Source organism: Myripristis murdjan, chromosome 7, assembly GCF_902150065.1.
Source record: "Myripristis murdjan chromosome 7, fMyrMur1.1, whole genome shotgun sequence".
In the NCBI taxonomy this organism is placed as follows: Eukaryota; Metazoa; Chordata; class Actinopteri; order Holocentriformes; family Holocentridae; genus Myripristis; species Myripristis murdjan.
Window position 1 is genome coordinate 7028924 of NC_043986.1, and position 20602 is coordinate 7049525.

The 20602-nt window shown below is 43.8% G+C and overlaps 1 protein-coding gene across 1 annotated transcript in view; it reads right to left on the minus strand.

Moving 5' to 3' along the window:
- Positions 1-20602, minus strand: part of bsna (bassoon presynaptic cytomatrix protein a) — a 192735-nt gene that overhangs the window by 120533 nt on the left and 51600 nt on the right. Inside the window, 1 exon segment of the mRNA XM_030056314.1 lies at positions 2459-3997. Coding sequence (XP_029912174.1) covers positions 2459-3997 — 1539 coding nt within the window.

The following is a 20602-nucleotide window of genomic DNA, read 5'->3' on the forward strand; positions in this document are numbered from 1 at the left end:
TCCGTGTGTGTGTGTGTGTGTGTGTGTGTCTGTGTGTGTGTGTATCGCTGCCTTCTATACATTAGTCCTATATATAACCCAGTATATTATCTGTAGGTCTGTCTTAAGGCAGCACCACTTCATTACATTACAGCCAGTGAGTGAAGCTTTGAATAACTATTTTCTCCAAAGACCCTGAAGGCATCACGCTGCCTCAAATTAAATATAACACAAGGCTCTTGAAATCGTTCCCTGTGTGATTCACTGACTGACCGACTTACTTACTCGCCTCCTTGCTTGTCTGCTTTACTTATCCTCCTCTTTCTTTCTTTCTTTCTTTCTTTCTTTCCTTCAGGTTGGTGGATGTGTGAAGGGGACATGATAAAGCATTTGGCCTTTACGCTCACTGTATTGTACCTGACCAGAATCACTCTACTGGAAAGAAAGAAAGAAAAAAAGAAAGAAAGAAAGCATAACTGAGGAGGATGTCTGTGTTTTGTTATTCGCTCCCCGGCGACCTTTCGTTCTCTCTTGATCTCTCTCTTTTCTTTCTTTCCCCTCTGCCCTCGCCGCTCTACTCCTCCGTCCTTCGCTCTCCTCTGTCTCGGTCCCCTTTTCTTGATCTTTCGGCCTTTTTCTTCCTCGCCGTCCTTTCTCTCCATCTCTCTCGTTTTTTTTATTTCCCGCTCAGTGCACTTTCCTCTCTCTTTCAGTCTCTCTACATCCTTCCTCTCCTCCTCTCCTCCTCCCTCCCTCACCTTTGCACCCCGAGTATCCCTGAAAAATACTCAAGCAGATGAATAGCTTGTGTTGCCCCTCTTTTAGCCGTCTGCACAGGAAAAGCAGCATCCATCAAACAGCTAATGGACTGTTGGAGGATTTGTTGTAGTGATGTCGAAGTGACACCTTGACATTGTGAATGTTAGTCTGCCATTTGGCTGGAATAATAAGAAATAAGGACCTTGGGCCTTTAAGGACGACTGGCCCGGATGGCACTGCTCACCTTGCTCATATCAGTATAATAAATAAGTTAGAGACGCTTGAGAGGAATGTTAAGTACAAATTAAGAGCAAAATGAGAGGAAATTAACCGAGTAAATGATTATCGAGAGAAATTAATCATGGTGCTAATACTTAAAATTCAGTTAAATTAATTATTTCACCTAGAATTTTTTCAATAAAGTCAATTAATGGAATCAGAGCAGACCAAGTTGAGGTTACTTGGCTGCATGCACACTCACTGACAGACAGGTAAAAATAGATTATAATACATCATGGGAAGACAAGAAAGGGGAGAGATCTGGGCATAAAATTGGGCATCAAAGTTACGTCACACTCCAGTGGTCTGGTACAGAGAAAAGGGAGGGAAGAATTGATTTACTGAAATGAGAGAAGGGGAGACAGAGAGAGAGAGAGAGAAACAGACAGAGAAGGGATTAGATGGAAAGATACTGAGGGAAACAGAGAGAGAAAAGACACCAAAAAAAACAACAACCCAACAAATAAGACAGAAAGTCAGCAGAAGGAGAATGAAACGGAGAAGTGGGGAAGGAAATACAGCTCTACGATTAATGACAACAACAAAACAATAAAAAAGTGAGAGAAGCGACAAAGAGAGAGAGAAAGCCTGAGAGGAAAGAGAAAGATAGATGTTGGTCAAACAGCGTCAACACCGCGAGGAGGATGAGGTCCAACAATGGACCAAATCCCATTTTCTGTTCGTGCTGAATGGTATTGATTGTCTGAGAGGAGTTGGCCCTGTGAATGAGGATCTTTGTAAGTGTGTGTGTGTGTGTGTGTGTGTGTGTGTGTACAGTACGCATGTTTGCTTGCTTGCATATACAGTAGACCTGTAAAATGGCAACACTTCCAGATCCTTTTGTTTTTCGCCTGAATAAACACGGCTTTTGGATCCTGTAAGCCAATACAGTTAGAAGTGACATATAATATGGGTATCAAATATTCTGTTAATGACTTTCTAAGTTATTTTGCTAACATTATGCAGATGCTACATCACTGGGCTGTAAGAACACACTCTTTGTTAGCCATTATAGAGCCATTATAAGTGTATCAGTATTCTGCTATGTTGAAAAAGAGCAGACTGGATCAGTAGGTTTCTAGGGTTGTGAATGTGTTATAAGCTAACAATGGGTAGTATTAAAACTCAGCTTCAAAACTGATCAAAACCCACCTCTATTAATCTAGAGATGAGTAAGGAAGCAATCATAAAAAAGCAACAAGAGTCAGTATTGGCATTTGACGTAGTTTAAGGGCAAATATTACATTTTTGACTTGGACTAGAAGTGGGACAGATCGTGAATCCCTTTTGAGCATCAAATTTACCCTTCACAGGTCTGTATTGTACCTTAGAGTGCATGTGGGCATTTTTTCTGTACTTGTATTGTTGTATTTCTATGTGTGTGTACACCTGTATGTCTGTTTGTGTGTGTGTGTGTGTGTGTGTGTAAAGTGGCTCTTACCTCCACCAGGTGTGGCGTGGGATTGAAGCCACACAGGTTACACACTTGGCTGTGACACTGGGTGCAGGTGTTGTAGTTGGGCGGCTCGGAGCTGTTGATGTTCAGCTCTGTTTTACACAGTGGGCAGTTCACTTTCGGTTTCTCAGGCTCCGGAGGGGCGACAGGGGCCGCCACGGGCTCCTGCTGCTGCTGCTGCAGCGCTTTTTGTTGATGCGCAGGCGATTGCTGATGCGGCTGTGCTTGTTGTTGCTGTGGTCCTTTTTGGTGATGCATGGGTGACTGCTGTTGCTGTGGGTGGTGCGTTGGTTGCTGTTGCTGTTGTTTCGAAGTTGGTGCATGAGGACCGCCCATTTGGGGACCTCCCATTTGGCTCGGTGCATGAGGGCCACCCATTTGGGTTGGAGCATGAGGGCCTCCCATTTGGGTTGGAGCATGAGGGCCACCCATTTGGGTTGGAGCATGAGGGCCCCCCATTTGGGTTGGAGCATGAGGGCCCCCCATTTGGCTTGGGGCATGCGGGCCTCCCATCTGAGTTGGAGCATGAGGGCCACCCATCCCAAAAGGCTTGGTACCAGGGGCCCCATGTTGTTGCTGCCTGTTGTCTGGGGTTGCATTACTGAAGACCACCTTGCCTCGGGCAGGACTTGGCTGGGTGGAGGCAGTGGGCAGAGGGTCTACGTTGATTAGAGTACTAGCCTGGTTGAGCAGCGATGCCCCAAACCCAAACAGTTTGGTCAGGCCATCCTGGGCCGGCGGAGGGGCCTGGCTTTGAGGCCGGTGGGCTGGGGAGGAACCGGCACTTCTGGTCTGGTCATGGTGCCGTGCGGTGGATTGGTGCATTGGAGAGCCTCGGGTCAGCTCGGGCTGAGAGGGCGCCTTGGTCAGCCCTGGGAGGGGCACAGCACCTGGGTGGGGGATCCTTGGGCCGCCGGGCTGGCTGGCGCTACCTCCAGGACCTCTCTGGGAATACGAGTCAGATCTCATTCCCTGCTGAGAAGGCCCTGTCTGGGTCTGGGGCCCGCCAGGGCCTGGGTGTCTCTGGAGGCCTGGAGACGCCTGAGGCTGAGCTTGTGAGTGAGGTTTGGGCCCAGCCTGGGATGGAGGGTACTGCTGGGGCTGGGACGGAGGGTACTGCTGGGGCTGGGATGGAGGGTACTGCTGGGGCTGGGATGGGGGGTACTGCTGGGGCTGGGAGGGAGGGTACTGCTGGGGCTGAGACTGAGACGGAGGGTACTGCTGGGTCTGGGAGGGAGGGTACTGCTGAGACTGGGGGTAAGGCTGGGGTTGGGAGTAGGGCTGCGCCTGGCCGTACGGTTGAGACTGGGGCTGCTGTTGCGGCTGGGTCGGCTGACTGTGTGCCAGTGGTTTGGGCTGAGCCGGCTGCTGTGAGGGCTGGGACACGGGCTGTTGAGGCTGGGCAATGGGCTTGGCTTGGTGGGATGGAGAGTGAATCTGCTGCTGGCTCTTAGAGCGAGGTGTGGTCATGTCAATGCCCAGAGCCCTCTGCATCTGACAGTTCAGACACAACCACTCCTGGACCTGGAGACAGAAAACAGACAGGGTTGCTATTTATTTCTGGCTGCATGTCTATTCTGGCTATGCAAGAAACTGAACACTTTGCAGGGAATGAAAACAAAAGGAGGAGGAAAGAAAAACAGAATAAGACAAAGACAGAATGTTTGCATAAAAGATGAGGATAGATAGTTGACAATACCAATATAAACCATCCCTGTCATTCATTCATTTTCCTTTCCAGACAGATTGCTATTGATTACTTTAAATATCATTGCTGACTCAGACAGGAAGCGCCTGGCTCTTCTCTCATGTAAGCCACATGGACTCTGAATTCATTCATCTGACTTCAAAGCTGAAGATGAGAGAAAGCATTTGGATAGCCACAAATAGAATATAGCCTATTTTTCCTGTGGAAAACAGAAGTGCAGAGAGAGGAGCTGTAATCATCCAGAAAGAGAGAGAGAGGTAGAGAGAGAGAGAGAGAGAGAGAGAGAGAGGTAAATCAACCACAAATTGACTGCAGCGTTGAGTGATTGCCGAGCTGAAACCGCAACCTGAGTGAAAATTACATTTCAAACATGAATGCATAGGGACATATAAGCATGGGCATTCACACTCACACACGGTTATAAAGTGTACACACTTGGAATACACAAGCAGGTCTAGCAGGAGGCACACACACACACACACACACACACACACACAAACACATACACACACACATACGCAGCACCCCACAGCATCTAAAAATAAGAAACATCACCCCTCCTCCTCCTCCTCCTTCTCCTTCTCCTTCGCCTCTGTTCTTCCTCCTTGCTCCTCTTCTTCCTCCAGATGAGAGCTGATAGTCCCTCGTGTGCGGACCTCGCGTGGCTCTTTAATTTCCCCTGACTGCTAAAAAACACACCGATCCCTCTCCGGACTGTTGCAGCCTGCTTTTGCCCCGTCCGTCCTGTTCCCGCTTACAGTACTGTACCTTCACATTCAGCACCATGCCCCTTTAAAAATGCGACCCAGCTACCGTAAACAGTGCTATTTTGGCTACACTGCGACCACAGCAAGCCTAGCATAACTCGGCACGCTTTTCACACCTCCCCATGATGCAACGCAGGAACATAGCCTGCTGTAACATCCCCCCCCACCATCCCGTGTACAAACTCCCTGATTTGCGAGGTGCTACAGCAGAATATGGCTCCTTGAAATCGGGTAGAAGATGTGGAAAGCATGGGGGGGAAAAAAATAAAAAAAAAATGCCTGCATCGGTCACGTACCCTAACTAAGCAGTTCCTCCCCCTGTGCTGTCCCAGCCTGCTTTGCTGTCTGGCATTTTCTGGCTTGACAGCATTACTGATCCCATGTTCTGTTAACTCAGCTGCTACTGCTGCTGCTACAGGCTGACATCCACCCTCCCTCTTTACCATATTCTCTTTGTAGCCTTCCTGTCCTCTCCTCTCTATCCATTTCTCTCCATTCCCCCCTTCCTCCTTCCTTCCTCAGATTCTCCCGTTTCTGGGTCTCCTTTACATCGTCTGTTTCTTGCCCTCTCTCCCTCCCTCCCTCTCCCTCTCTCTCCCTCTCTGATCAGGGTGAAAATGTAGGTCTCGTTCCTTGAATAGCCGAGGAGGAAGAGGAGATTTGAAAGTATAATTTTGCTGTGCAGGCTCCTCCCACGTTGTGCTGCCATAATTACAGCTGATGAAGATGCCGAGGGAGAGGTGGGGAGAAGATGGAGGGGAAAGGGGGGAGAATGAGTTGATTTTAATGAGTCCCCCTGTCTCTGTCTCTCCCTCCGCTTTATAACCAACATCACAGGAGACACACGTTTACCTGCGTGAGGGAAGGAGGGATGAAGTGATGCGAAACACCCAGAGATGGCGAGTAGCAAGGAGGTAAGGATGGTAGAGAGGGAGGGTGTGAACAGTGCAGTGGGAATAAGGAGTCAGCTTTTTAGTTTTTCAGTCTGGCAGCTCTTCAACTTTCATCATGTCATGTCAAGCTCAATCAACACCACAGTGGCCCATAATACTTCCACTTCAACCTCACTGTGGTGAACCAGAGGCTACGTTACACATCTGAGTGTTGTGGCTGACTGGTGAGGACGAGGTTGTGAACAAAGCCATATTTACCAATTGGTGCTAAACTTGTACCGCGCAGTTTCAGAAATATTAATAAGCTAATGTAGCTTTGTGGGCCATATCTTACACCCGGTGCAAAGCGGCACCAAGCACGATGCAAGTGTCTTCGCTAGTCTCCAACCATTGCAGTTGTCATTGTCCTGTCCAGCGCTCATGTTGTGTAAATATCAAATACACTTGTGGCCATCTGTGCCCACGGGCATGCTGGTCTCAAAATGAGGTGTGGACAGGTGGATTGATGGCACATTACAATGTTGAGCTGCTGAAAAACCAGGTCTTCAGTCAGTGCTGCAGTTTTCTCTGCTGTTTGAAGCTCCTTATCAAGACAGTAATGGTGGCCTACATAGGGGGCGCCAGCGAGCGTCCGCTCTGCTTGTCCCACACACAGGGACGCTGCTTCACCTCAGGGAGCTCAGATGGAGTCCTGCTGTCGCCGTAGATGATCTGCTTCAGGTAAGAAGCCTTCCTTCTTACCTGGAAAATCCACCTTTATAACAGCAATCCACCAAGTTGTGTCATACCTGGCTTTTAAAGGGGATGGGAGACGGCGCTCTGATTGGTTTACTGCATGTTACGCCCAAGACACACCCATGAAGATAGCAGGTACAGCCATTTCAAAGTGTGCGGCTAGTGCACCAACCATTTCTTCCACCATTAAAATAGCACAAGTGGACTTGGCCACGCCCTCAATCCATTGGTGCCACGCTCTTCACACCGCGCGCTTAGATTGTTAAAATAGAGCCCTTAACGATATAAACCAATACCAGCTCAAGCAGAGCCAGGCTGTTGTTTTCAGTCCTTTTCTCCTCCTCAACAACGTTTGTTGCCAAAAGCCATGCCGGAGCTCAGCTCCTCCCGCTGCTTCCCTGAGCGCTCCCCCTCCCATTCCTGAAAATTCACAATGGAGGAATCCATGAAGTGGTGGCACTGAGCTGAAAAGGCCACTTTCTGAGTCAAAAGGAGAGCATGATAAGAAATCTAACAAAGCACCGATCAATAAGGACTTGTATCCAAGCGTTAGAGAAGTCTACAGTCACATGTAACCCTTTTTGGAAAAAAATGTATCGCAAAATGTCACTTGCAAGTTGCCAGACGCATCCATATCTCCTCAGCAGCTGCTCCTTTAGCTTAGCTCGTAGCCTTCAGGCACAGAGCTGGCCTTCATACTGCTATGACTTTTGGAGGAGGGAGAGACAGGAGAGAGGAGTGGCTCTATTAAGAATAAAGACCAACACAGCTCTTACATTTAACATCACTGCATGTGTGAAAAGTGCTGATTCTGATCTACTAAGCTATGTGCCAAAGTGGTTTTGCACCTGGAACTGAGGGAGATTTGGCAGATTTGACCCAATTAATATATATTTTGCTTAGTGGCAATGCTAAAGTAGAAATGGAAGAGATTATGAAAAATGGATCGCCCCCATCAGTTTATTAAACCGAATTGCATTCATTCGAGTTTTAAGTGTGCATGGTGTTTAATGCCAAGAGGAAGGATGCTTTAACTTTTAATGTTAGGAAGACCAAGGCTGTTGTGTTGTTTGCTCAAAAGCAAAACCGGCAGAAAAGGAGACAAACGATACAGTATTTCAAAAGCAAAATGTGAGAAAAATGTGTCAGATTATGACTCAAAGCTCAGACCGATAGGAAACAATGACAAAACTTGGGTCGACCCGTCATCTCTCGGCTCAGCTACAGCAGACAATCACAGTCTGCTCTGTCGAACGCCGGGCGGTACGCCTCACCTGCACTCACTTTTTAAAATGTGCCTCAGCTATTCTAATTGAAAAAAATGCAATTTGCATAAGTGGTCTTGATGAATTAGTTACCAACCCAAGTGTTTGCACACTATTGTAATTAGTGCACCTCGGAGCAAATTCAGCCTAAAAAGTGCAAAGACAGAGCAGCACAGCATCTCCGCATTGCAGTTAGAAGATTTTGGTTGGAAAATACATTTCGGAGCAGTAGTTTTGTTGGCAGTATTTGTTTAATTACTGCAAACACACAAGACCACCATGTAAAAGAATTTAAGCCTCTGTGTGCCACTAGGTCAGATTTTGTGGAACGTCTTCAAGCTTTACGGCTTTCTCAAAATGCCAGATGGTGGATAAAACCCACGGAGAAAGCCTGAGACTTTTCTCTTCGCAAAGCAAATCAGCGGGATTCAGTGGGATTCATGGAATATGTGGTCTCATGGTGATTTAATGATTAAGGTTATGACTGATTGATGTGTAAAACTGACACACAAAGCACCTCTAAAGTTTCATTCTGTGCATACCTTCTCAATAAAATATTTCCACTGGCACTAAAACACACTGTGACCTTTACCGCTGTACCTCACACAAGTATATCATGTTCAAGTATAAAACCACAGCCCTCTCAAGAAAGAAAAAGAAGAAAAAAAAACAACAACCACCAAACAGAGAGACTGAACTGTTCACTGTGAAGAAAAAAACTGAAACTTGAAGTATTATTTCACCATAACCAGGGCTCGCCACTGATTTTCTGAACTGATGCGATTCTGATTCACAAGGTCCCAAATCGATTTGATTTCTGATTCAATTCAATATTGATTCACACTGGGACATATAAGTTATAATACCAATTTTGCTCAGATGTGAAAGAGATTAGAAGAGAACTAATGCTGCAAACTGGACTGGGAACCCTCTAACTTTGTGAATTATGAAAAATATTAATATTTAGGCCTACATTACGAATTGATGCTGAAACAGTTGCATAAATCTACTTTACATTACCATAACACTGCAGCAGTCAACACTCAGAACCAAACATTTTCAGATCAACCTAGGGATCAAATGAATCGATTATCGGATTGTAACGACAAAGATCGATCTGAATCTTCTTTTTTTTTTCTCGATAAACTGAACCCAGCCTTAACCATTACAAAATAAAAGCACTGCCTACTTCCTTTTGCATGGGTGTGGCATGATATTGGACTACAAGTTGAGCAGTACAGGATGAAGGTCATGAGCTGCATTACGACCAACACCAGGCTCGAGCTCATGGGCTGATATCCAACCGGAGAATGACTGACTTGGATGTTTCTGGTGACAATTAAAGTTTAAATCTTAATAATTAAACTGGCAGAGGCTTGGAAGAGATGCTGAAAGGTGCCTGAGCTCTTTTAACCCTCAGCTATCTGTCAGACAGCAGCACAGGCACTTATGATACAGAGCCTGCCCAAACAAGGAAACAAGACATACACTCCACCTAACTGCACACACACACACACACACACACACACACACACACACACACACACACACACACACACATACACTATTACCTGACTACCCAGTGAGGAAAACAGGACGTGAAACCAGCGGAGTCATGTTTCAGCTACATGTCCAAATACAAACCCTTCAAGATGATATATCGCCACTGGCACACAAAACACACTTTTTATTTATTTATTTTTTTCACGAATGGATAAATGCCAGAGTGTTTTGAAATTTGAGAACAGACTTTAACGGGGAATGCAGCTTACCTGGGCACATTAATAACACAGACAGCTTTTTATTCAAATTAGAGAAAGAAGAGCACTAAATTTCAGGCAGTTATATATATAGATTTACTTTTTCCACATTACTGACTGTGTGCAGGTTTTAAATTATCAATAGATAGAGCGTATAGCAGTTTTATTCCCTCTATAATTTGGTTTTGATGTACTTCTTAAAGGAGAGCAGAAGCCTTTAAAGTTTCAGCCCACTGACTTCTGCCTACATCTTGTCTCCATTCCCCCGTCCAATTATTCTGCTATACAGTACAATACAAAATACAGCGGCAAACTTAGCATGACAGTGGCTAATAACCCAGTTAGCGATGATCCTCAACTGGGCGCAATGAACTACCACTAAAACAAACTTTGACAAAAACCGAATGGAGGCTTCATCATCACTCTGAGGGACAATGCAGCTCGGCGAAGTTTTTAATTGTGTGGAGTTTGATTTTGATAAAGTGGTAAGACAGGAATAGCAGCAGATGGTTTCTTCTGTGTCCGGACTGCAGCGGGAAGAATGGAAAGGTGAGAGGGCAACCTAGCCAAGCTTGAAAGAAAAAGAAAAAAAAGATGACATTAACCCTTAAGGCAGCAAAATGCAAATTACACTGAGCGAATCTACAACTGTGATGAGAGATTCAGCTCCTTAATGTTCCGCAAAAGGAGGTGGGAAGACTTTGATGGGAGTGTCAGGTCATTTACTCGTAAAAACCATGGCTGCAGGGTTCTCACACACACACACACACACACACACACACTTATAGAACGTATAGAAATGCATGAACACACACATGCTTGAGACTGCAATTTAAGACTTCACGCAGACACACAGCCAAGACCGGGACTGCAGCTTTCTCTTCATGTCACACTCACTCTCCCTCTCTCTCTCCCCCTCTCTCTCTCTCCCTCTCTCTCTCTCTCTCTCACATACACACACACACACACACACACACACACACTGCTGCCTCTCATCTCCAGCTTATCCTAAGAAGCTAAGCTGTCTTCAAACCTGCAAGACTCTCATCTCAGTCTAATTTCTCTTTCCTTTTCTGTTCGTTTCCCCCCCCCCCCACATGCACCTTCTCACACACTCAAATATTAACCCCTCCACATGCACATACACCTTAACAAACACACTGAGCCACCCACTTGCCCACACACACACACACACACACACACACACAGCTCTAAGCTCCTCTCCTCACTGTCATTAACCCACGGGTCAGGTCTGTCTAATCTGGTGGTTGAACTCTGTCGCTTGTCTGCCTCTATAGACAGAGAGAAGGCTCTTCGTTTACCTCCGGGTCCGGACGTGTTAAAAAAGCTGAACAGATACCGAGAGAAAATGGATTTAATAAATGAAAGACGCAAAACTTTTTAAGATAAACCCTACACAAATTCAAGATATTTTAACACTCGCTGTTTCACTGTTTTACTGTGAAACAAATGATCAGATAAATACTCACGCTGCAGCTGGCGATAAGAGAGAAGGGCTATAATTGGCTCGTAAAGGGTTAAAACGAGCGGCCAGGGCTCCAGCAGTAAAAATCAAATTCATTTTTGCAAATGCAATGTTACATGAGGGTCTGTTTGAGCATTTCAACACCTGGATGGTCATAAAACTCTGCTGGTTGAATCATCAGTGCTAATAATTAAGAGCTGTGTTGAAATAAACCAGCTTAACTACTACAACTACAAGTCAACTACAAGTCCCAGAATGCACTGATTCAAGGAACAGCCAATCACTGAGCTTCATATTCTGTTTCTGATGGTGAAGCCGAACTCTGCAGGTTGGAGCTGAATTCATATTATTCAGGTAATCTTCCATCATTTCAGCAAATATGTTGCCGTGTTTTGTTCTCGATTGCATCCACCAATCTGGAATACAATATAATACTGAATATACTGAATATATTTCATGGCTTTAGCTTGCATCTTCACCATAGTAACAGCCAATGAGGCTCATGGGTAGTGTGGTATGTTGTGGCATTTGACAAAACGAACTGACAGAAAAATTTGATTCCTCAGAAACGAAATGCAAATATTTGGAAGCAATGGCGATAACATAACCCTGCAGTATCATATATGACCAGTTAATTCATATTACTGAATCTCTGGAGTGTTTTACGCAGATTTTTACAGGCAAGTCTTTCTATAGGCCTCTATCAAAGATGTTGTATTTTTATGTATTTGCTTTTCAATGCATTTGTTTTTATTTTCCACATCTAAAAAGTGCTATATAAATAAAACTCTACTGACTCACTTACAGTATCTTTTATTTACTGACAGTATGATTTATTTACTCCAGTGTAATACTGCAGTTATTAATAGAGTAATATTGTAGTTAAAGGTAAAAATCAAATGGGGGAAATTCTTGGCCCATTTTAAAGTCTATAGGTGCATCATATCCATATCACATTAAAATATCACCTGTCAATCAAACAGTGTGGGCGGGGCTTTGATTTTCTTTTGATGGAGTTTGAGTTCCTCTAGGTGGCGCTCTTTCCTTTGTCTGTTCAGCCAACGCATCACTTAGAGGTTGTTTTTTTTTTTTTTTGCCGCAGAAGAGACGTGAACCCTTAATGACCTAATGGCTATAGGTTGAATCGCAGCTCAGCTAATGACAGAACGGACATTAATTTATATGGAAACGTCATGAATTATTACCTCAGAGAGACAATAAAAATGATATTGATGAAATTGCGTGCCAGCTGCAATATCTGTCAGAGTGGGTGGAATATGACACTCAGCCCGTATCGTGCAGCTCGGTGCCGAGGCTGAGAGGAACTTCCATGGAGTGGGAGTTCACCCAGACTCTAATCTAATCTGTCATTAATTAGCCTCCAGACAGGGAGAGAGGAGACGAGACGAGGGGAGAGGGGAGGGGAGAGGAGGAGGGGGGAGGAGGGAGGACCGAGATCCACTGAAAGAGACCAAAAAATAAAAAAATAATAAAACATTTAAAAAAAAAAAAAAGAGAGAGAGTGGAAAGAAATCTACAAGGTCCTCCCTCCCTCTCTCACCTCCCCTCCATCCCTCCCTCTCTGTAGGTTTTTCAGCCACTCCCATATTTTACAGATACATAGAAGATGCAAGAGACGAGGGAAAGGAGCACAAAAAAAAATATTTTCTGAGCATTTTCTTTAAAGGAAAAAAAAAAAAAAAAAAAAAAACGAATAAGAGCTGCACTCCACAACCTGACTGCATCCCTGCTACCTCAAACCTGAGCCACATCATCGCCATGACTGGATTTCCATTACCGCCGTATGACTGATGTATTTATGTCAACCAATCTTCCATTTAATGGCATTAATAAATATTTTACATCATCTTGATTGATTAGAGTGAAGATGGAACTTTTTAAGGGATATAAAAAAATAAACAATGCTTTACTAAAAATAAACCTGAGACCATTGGTGATTGACCAACTGGAGATCATAGTTAAAAATGAATGCATTACAATTCACATTATATAAAATAAACAGGCAGTAGTTTGACAGTGAAAAAATGCAGATGGACAGACACATTTAGGTTTAGCTTTGACAACCACATTCAGTTTCCTGATTTTGTTTACGGCGATGTTGAATATTCACTTCTGCTCATTTCAGGATCGTTGCTGTGTGTTAAAATGTACGCGAGCGACATAAACAGGAAGACGTCGAGCCAATAGCTGAGGAATACTCCAACATTTTGGACAACATACCGTCATTCTGACCTCGCCATACTGAGACAAGACGTTCGATACCACTGTCACCTCAGTTCATATGGGTAGCATTTCGTGTTAGCTTAGCATAAAGACTTGAAGTCTATGGGAGTCGTTAGCCTAGCTCCGTCAAAGTAAAAAAAGAAACCTTGCAGCAACTCTGAAGCTGTGTCATTTACACAGCGGGTCATGTGGATTTGAAATACACGTGTTGGAATTAAAACCAAACAAACAAAAGAGAGTCACTTTAGGAGAAGTCAGTTTGTGTTGGATCTTCCTCTACCTTCAGCGGTGTGTCGATCACGGCGATGGACGGAGGAATAAATGCGATCAGCGGTTACAGCTCCACCATTGAACTTCTCCTGAAACTACTATCATTTTTTTTTTTAATGTAAAAGCTAATGTCCCACTCCTGTCCTGTGGTTTCTTGTATTTTATGTGTTGTTTAGGCTTTTTTCCAGACATGTGAGACGAGTTGTAAGACCCCAAAAAGAAGAATATTTGTTTAGTTTGTCTAAACCTCATTGTTGGAGGGAAATAACACCGTGCAAACAGGAGGCTGTGTGCTCTCATTTCTATGTTTTTGTTCTGTACCTGTCCATTTCTCTCTCTCTCTCTCTCTTTCTCTCTCTCTCTCACCCCTGTCACACACACACACACACACACACACACACACACACACACGCACACACACACACACAAACACACATAGCCGCACTAACCTTTGAAAAGAGCCATCGTGCTGTTGTCAGGAGAGAGAGGAAAAACAGTCTGACACTCTGGGCCTCGACGACAAGATGAGCTATTTCCTGTGTGGCTGTCGCATGCAAAGTGTGACATGGATACAAACCCACTGTCACACACACACACACACACACACTGGCGCGCACACGCAGCACAACACAAACACACACACACACGGCCACCAGCTGTCAACATAAAATATTCATGCCACAGGTCTGCAAACACTACGAGCGCTGAAAAAGTGTAAAAGCCTTTTCATGGAGAAAAGCGGAGGTGCGATTCACTCTGTCGGCGGCAGACATTTCACCCTCAACAGATTAAAACAATACTTGGAACTAACTTTTGCTTTTGTTTTGTTTTGTTCTCCCTCTTCGGTGACAGGTTATGATGAAGACGCCTTGGTCAAAGGCACCTCGGCAGATTTAATGGAGCATGTGTAGCCCAAATCCCCTCCATCCTGTATCTAACTAATGCTAACTGTTATGCAACGCTGTTATGTAAAAATGCATTTGTCTTATCTGCACTGCAATGTATGGGCTTCAACACCTGAGATAGAGTGAGGATCAGGCAACGTATTTTTGTCCAAATCCAAAACTGAGCCCAACCCGAACCCGATGTACAGCCTTGTTTTTGTATCCAAACCCAACGCGAACCCGAGATTTTGCTTGTCCTCCATCACTGGGTTACATTTATCTCCTGAAATAGCCTACGTGTTGCCTTCAGTGCCATCACGTAAACTGTGTAATTTGTCTAAACCCGGTCCAAATCGTCAGGAGCCGTCAGGAGCCGGTCCTGGATCGGGTATCCACGCTCTAACCTGAGATCCCCCAAATCCAATTCATTTTCGTTTCTTTAGCCTCACCAAAAGTACACCAAGACTGGGTTTAGGCATAATAACAACTTAGTTAAGGTAAGGTGGTACGTGAAAAAAGAAAAAAATCACTTCTGCTTCATGCTGGACTCCAACTCAGGTCGCCTTGGTGAAAGTCAGTTGTTTGACCCGTCCATCACTTTCCTCCTTGCAAGTGATTCACAGTAAGTCATATTCTTCTGATATATTCCCCTTGAAATGTAATTGAGATTGTAGTTTAGTGGTATGAGAGTAATTTTTAGGGCTGGCTATTTCAATCCCCACACCCGAGGCTCTGCGGGTGAGAAGCTCTTCCTCCTGGTCGCTGCAGCTGTGTGTGTGTGTGTGTGTTTCTGTTGGCTTCCTCCTCGGTGATGATGATGACTCCGCTGGTCTCGCTGCTTCGTCCGAGCGGAGGAGGAGGTGGTGCTTGACCCGGGCGACTTCAGCATTTGAATAGCGAGCCGATTCTTTTCTCACTCTTTTTCTCGTTTCTCACCTCAGAATCACAACTATTGTTTTTGCTTCTTTCCTCTTCCAAACAAAACTGCAGCTCTTTCTTTTTCCTTTTTTTTTGTCGAAATCAGCAGAGAAGAAAAACATCCTGGAAACAGTAGCAGGTGACGGCTCCATCCAGACAAAACTGGACTCACTGAAGTTCGATCTTTAGTCTCTTCTTGTCCCTTTGGTATGAGGCACCGCAGGCTGGTAAACAAGTTAATTACAGTTACATGATTTATTGATACTGATTCCTCAAACGCTTACCTGCAAACATGCACTTACAGCTTACTTCTACTTTAGTCTGCGTCTAGTTGGAGTTGTAGACTTGCATTAGTATTAGAAAGCAGTTCCTCATGGCCGGGACACAGATCAATAACACTTTCTCCTATTATAGGTCACTGCAGATTAGATAGCTGCTTTCTTTCCAAGGTGTACGGGTATGAAATTGCGCTGGCTTCACATATCAGCAGTCCAGGTTTTATTATAGATAATAGGGAAGGCCGAGCCGCTGTTCTAGCATTATAGAGCCGGTGTTTGCTCCGTAATCGTCACAACACATTGCAATCGAGCAAGACCTCCAAACAGAGCCGCGGCGGCGTGGTGAAGATAAAACCAGGACCTTGAAGGCTGCATCTAGAAATTATGTTAACTTCGATTTTTCACGGCCGGGCCTCACCGACCCAGGAGAAGCGGTGTGTGGGCCATTACAGGAAAACATGTGCTGTATGTAACATGCTTTCAGACGCCCTCAATACACCACCCGTGCTTGATTGAATTCATCACGAGCTGTAATTGGCTCGGAGACGTGGGGATGTTACATGTAATGCAAGGTAAATGAAGCACAGCACACACATTAGAAGCTGTTTGTGGTTAGGTGTTGTGGTGTGGTCGGGGCCGAGTTGAAGCCCATCACCTCGTCTGTCATGGGAACTGACTACACACACACACACACACACACACAAATACACACCTGTGATGTATGCACAGATGCCCACGTCTTGCTCATGCACGTAAACATCCACACAGGGCTACTTACAACAGCTTTTAATAGACCTGTCTATCAGCAGAGTCTGTAGCCTTTCAGGAAAAAAGAGAGAGAGAGAGAGAGTGAAAGAGCAAAAAAGGAAAGGAGGTGCAAAAATGAGAGAGGCAGGAATCCAAAAAGAGGAAGAGGAGGAAGAGACGGGTTCAAAGAGCGGTGGAGACAGACAGATAGACAGACAGACAGACAGAGAGAGACAGAGGGTGAAGGCCAGAAGCTTTTAAAGTTGAGTCGGGTTTATTTATATTTATGGAGTTTTTTTTTTTTTTTTTTTTTCACCAAAAAATGGGTTTGTCACGGAGTGCTTCACTTAAAACAAAGCGCACAACGGGTAAATCAAGGATAAATCAAAAAGATGGGCTCCAGCAAGTGACTCCAAGAAACTCTGAGTGTGTTCGAGTGTGTGTGCGTGCACGTGTTGGCGTTTTCGGCGAGGTAGAGGTTCAGTGTCTTCGCTCCGGGACGCATTGACAGTGAAGTGTTGATTGTCATTTTGCATTTGCAATTTAAAAAAAGAACAGAAAAGCTGGTTAAAGCACAAACCAACAGAATTATTTGCTGTCAACAGCGCTGTGAATCACAAACACTTCAAGGCAAACAGTCGACACAAAAATAGGTTTGGCCAAGCAGCTTCTTTACTTGAAACAAGCACTGTTGACAACAAATATATTTCTTGTTTTGTTTTGTGCATTGGAGTAACTTATTATCTCCTGCAATTAAGTCTATCTGCATATTTACAGAGAAAAAATCTGAAAAATACTGTGCAGCTCCTTAAGTTCAGAGTTAAGCAAGGATTTAAGCCAAATACTGAGAGAAGGATTCAGACTCAGCTCTGGAACATCTGATCAGATCAAACTGTAATGACACCTTTGGGGAAACTGGGTAATGGTAAGTAACAGGGCAGGGAGATAGGGACAAAAACAAATATCGTGAGTGTTTTTGACCAAATACATCAATATCAATACTGTGATGATAGTGTAGGAATGACTATTGGTGCTTTTATGTGAAGATGTGTGATAATCAGTCATCATTGATGTGGATAAGACGACCAAACAAAATAAAACAGTTAGAACAGGCTAATAAATTCAGAAAATTGCATTTCTTTACTGTAATGCAGACTTTAAAGACCCACTCTGCTTAAAATCGTGTTTTTTTCTGTTTTTAATGTTTTATGTTAATGTGTTATGGTTTTTTTTTTGCTACTGTAGTGATGTATTCTGTGAGCTCTGCTTATCATCGAGCGTTGTTTTTGCGTCCTGGCCTTCAAAACGCCGCTGCCCAGTTGCGCTCACAGAAATCAGGATTAATGCAAAAGGTTTATAGATCTATTACACCACAGAGCGGTGTGGTGTAATAGCCTAGCCTCAGTATCCCGCTATGTTTTTTCATATTTCATGACATCAGTGATAACTATTTGCTTAAAGTAACGTTACATTGTTAGCTAAGACAATATTAGTTGACCAAGTCCTCTTATGTCAGACTTTTTATCGGAGTGTGTTCGTCTTTTTGGGGCAGGTCTGTTGTCGGAGCAGGGGATCGGGACAGAGGTTTATCTGACTTCAGCAGCACGTTATCAGCTGATCGATGACGTAATCACACCGAACGCTCAGGTCATCTGTCACTGTTTCTAACTTGGTACAGAACGACAGTGTTAAGTTTGGCAGCTGATTTTGATGTAGTCTTAGGCTTTTGACTAAAATGCAGTCACATTTTTAGTCACATTTGTTTTAGTCACATTTTATTAATCTGAAATATTGTTAGTTGTGGTTGACGAAATTTATAGAAGTTTTAGTCTGTGTGTGTGTGTGTGAAGTTTTAGTCTTTCAGTCAAATGCATTTTTCTGTGATTTTGAAAGTATTGTAGTGTGTTGGGGATAGGTGACAGGACTTTGTACACCGTGACTGTCATCATCTGTTTCTTTGATGTGTTTCCATCTGCCCGGTTACTTGGGTTTCTTCTTGGTTCATGCTGTTGCTGTAATACACAGCTGAAGCCAAAGAGCCAAAGCAGTGTCATTCTTCCTGAGAAACCCAGACTGCTACAGTATGATCAACATGGTAACTTTTCATCAGGCGCACACAGATGATTTTAGATGCACTTCAGTCTGAACTCTGTGCATGTAATGATCCAGAGTGAAGAGCAGGGAGACAGGAGCTGCACTGACTGCTGCTTTAAGTCCAAATCAACAAACTAAACTTTCTTTCTTTGGCCGTTGTGGCGACTTTTATTTTGCTACTTCAGATCTAACACTGCAAAATGCAAATACAGTGATTTTAATACTTGTATAATTCGCTCTTCTTCGGTATCAGTTTCTGGTACAAACATAAATTACTACTATATTACCACTTGCTGTCATGTAGTGTACAATTGCTAGCAAACAACCAGCAGAGGTTTGTGTGTTTGGTGAGCAGGTACGTGAGCTGCGCAAAGGTGGGCGGGAACTATTTGCATATTCATAAAACAAAGTGCGCATACAAATGAAGGCAAAGGTGTAGAGTTATATCTAAGTCATTTTGAGTCATAAAGAGATTTTTTTTTTTTTTTTTTACATGAAAAAACTTCCATACGAAGTTTTGCAAAGTTACGTTAAGGTAAACTAAGTTATGCAATTAGACAGAGAAGAGTTTTTAAGGGTTTAATGCCAGGAATGTATCTTTTAAACCAGGAAAACAATTGATCATATCACAATATCCAAGATCCCAGACAGTATCTAGTCTTATATCACAGTAACAATGTTTTATTGACATACTGGTCAGCTGTATTAAGTACTCATAGATTAAATCATAACTTAGCAAATGGAAGTTATATTAACATGCAAACAACATGCTGGCCCATGCACATGAAACACAGGAAATGTTTGAATGAAAAAACAAAAAAAAACAAAATAGCAAAATAGCTGCAGGGGTAACAGCAGAATTTATGAAGACATGAATTCAAGGTGAGACATGCAAAATTAAAAAAGTGCAGAGCACTAAATGACAAAATAACAATGTATGTTAAATGTGAGAGAGATAAGAGTGTGTGTGTGTCCAGGTGTGTGCATTCCTGAGGTGTGAAGGGTCTCCGAGGCAGTGTGTGTGTGTGTGTTCCTTCAGGCGTGTGTTACGTGAGTTCGGCGAGCGCTGCGGCCTGCTGGCCCGCCTCAGCCATCGCAGGCGGACTAATGTGCTGATCGATATTCCGCTCAGCAGGGCGGACGTTCCAGGAAGAATTCCCATGATGAAGCACCGACACGCACCAGCTAATTATGGAAATGCACACACACACACACACACACACTTGAACGCCGACACTACCAGGAATACACGTGGACAAAAACACACAGATGCACACAGGAACACACACACAAACATACTCACTCAAACCCTGTCTGTTTGTGCTCTTGGCCTCCTCTCTCTCTCTCTCTCTCTCTCTCTCTCTCTCACACACACACACACACACACACACATACAGTTTTACAAAGCAATAAAGCATCAGGTCGACTGAACAGCCTGTTTGGATGCAAGGGGGGAAACACAGAGAAAAAAAACGCTGCGTCTCTTCAGTGTCGGCTGTGTTTTATGTTTTCACCGACAAAAATATTTTAATGACTGAAATATTAAACTTCTGCTTACAACACTGGAGCGGCAGCATGTGGGACTGCTTCAGGAGGCTGGAGTCAATCGTCATATTTTACTTCAAGATTTTTCTACAGTAAACTGTTTTTCTACTGTGCTTTTCCATTGAGTTTTAGTGTATTCCTGTATGGATAAAAAGAAGAAATATCCACTCTGATGGACTGTAATAAAATCGTTTTTGATGATTCCATTTTTTTCCAGCATTTCCAGTTGGACATTTTTTTTTTTTTTTATGTTTTGATGACAATTTTGCCAAACTCTCCTTTCCCCTTGTCTCCTCTCTCTCTCTCTCTCTCTCTCTCTCTCTCTCTCTCCCCTGCCAAAGCTCAGAGGACTATAAATTGAGGTTATGAGGGTCCTTATGAATCAATAATCGCCATCAGTAATCCGTGTCATTACAAGTATAGAAGACCATGAATATTTATCACAGGAAAAAAAACAAACAAAAAAAACTTGCTGTTGTCCAAAATAGCAGCCAAGTTGGAAAACTTCACTCTTTATGTTAAAGTCCCAGAGCGC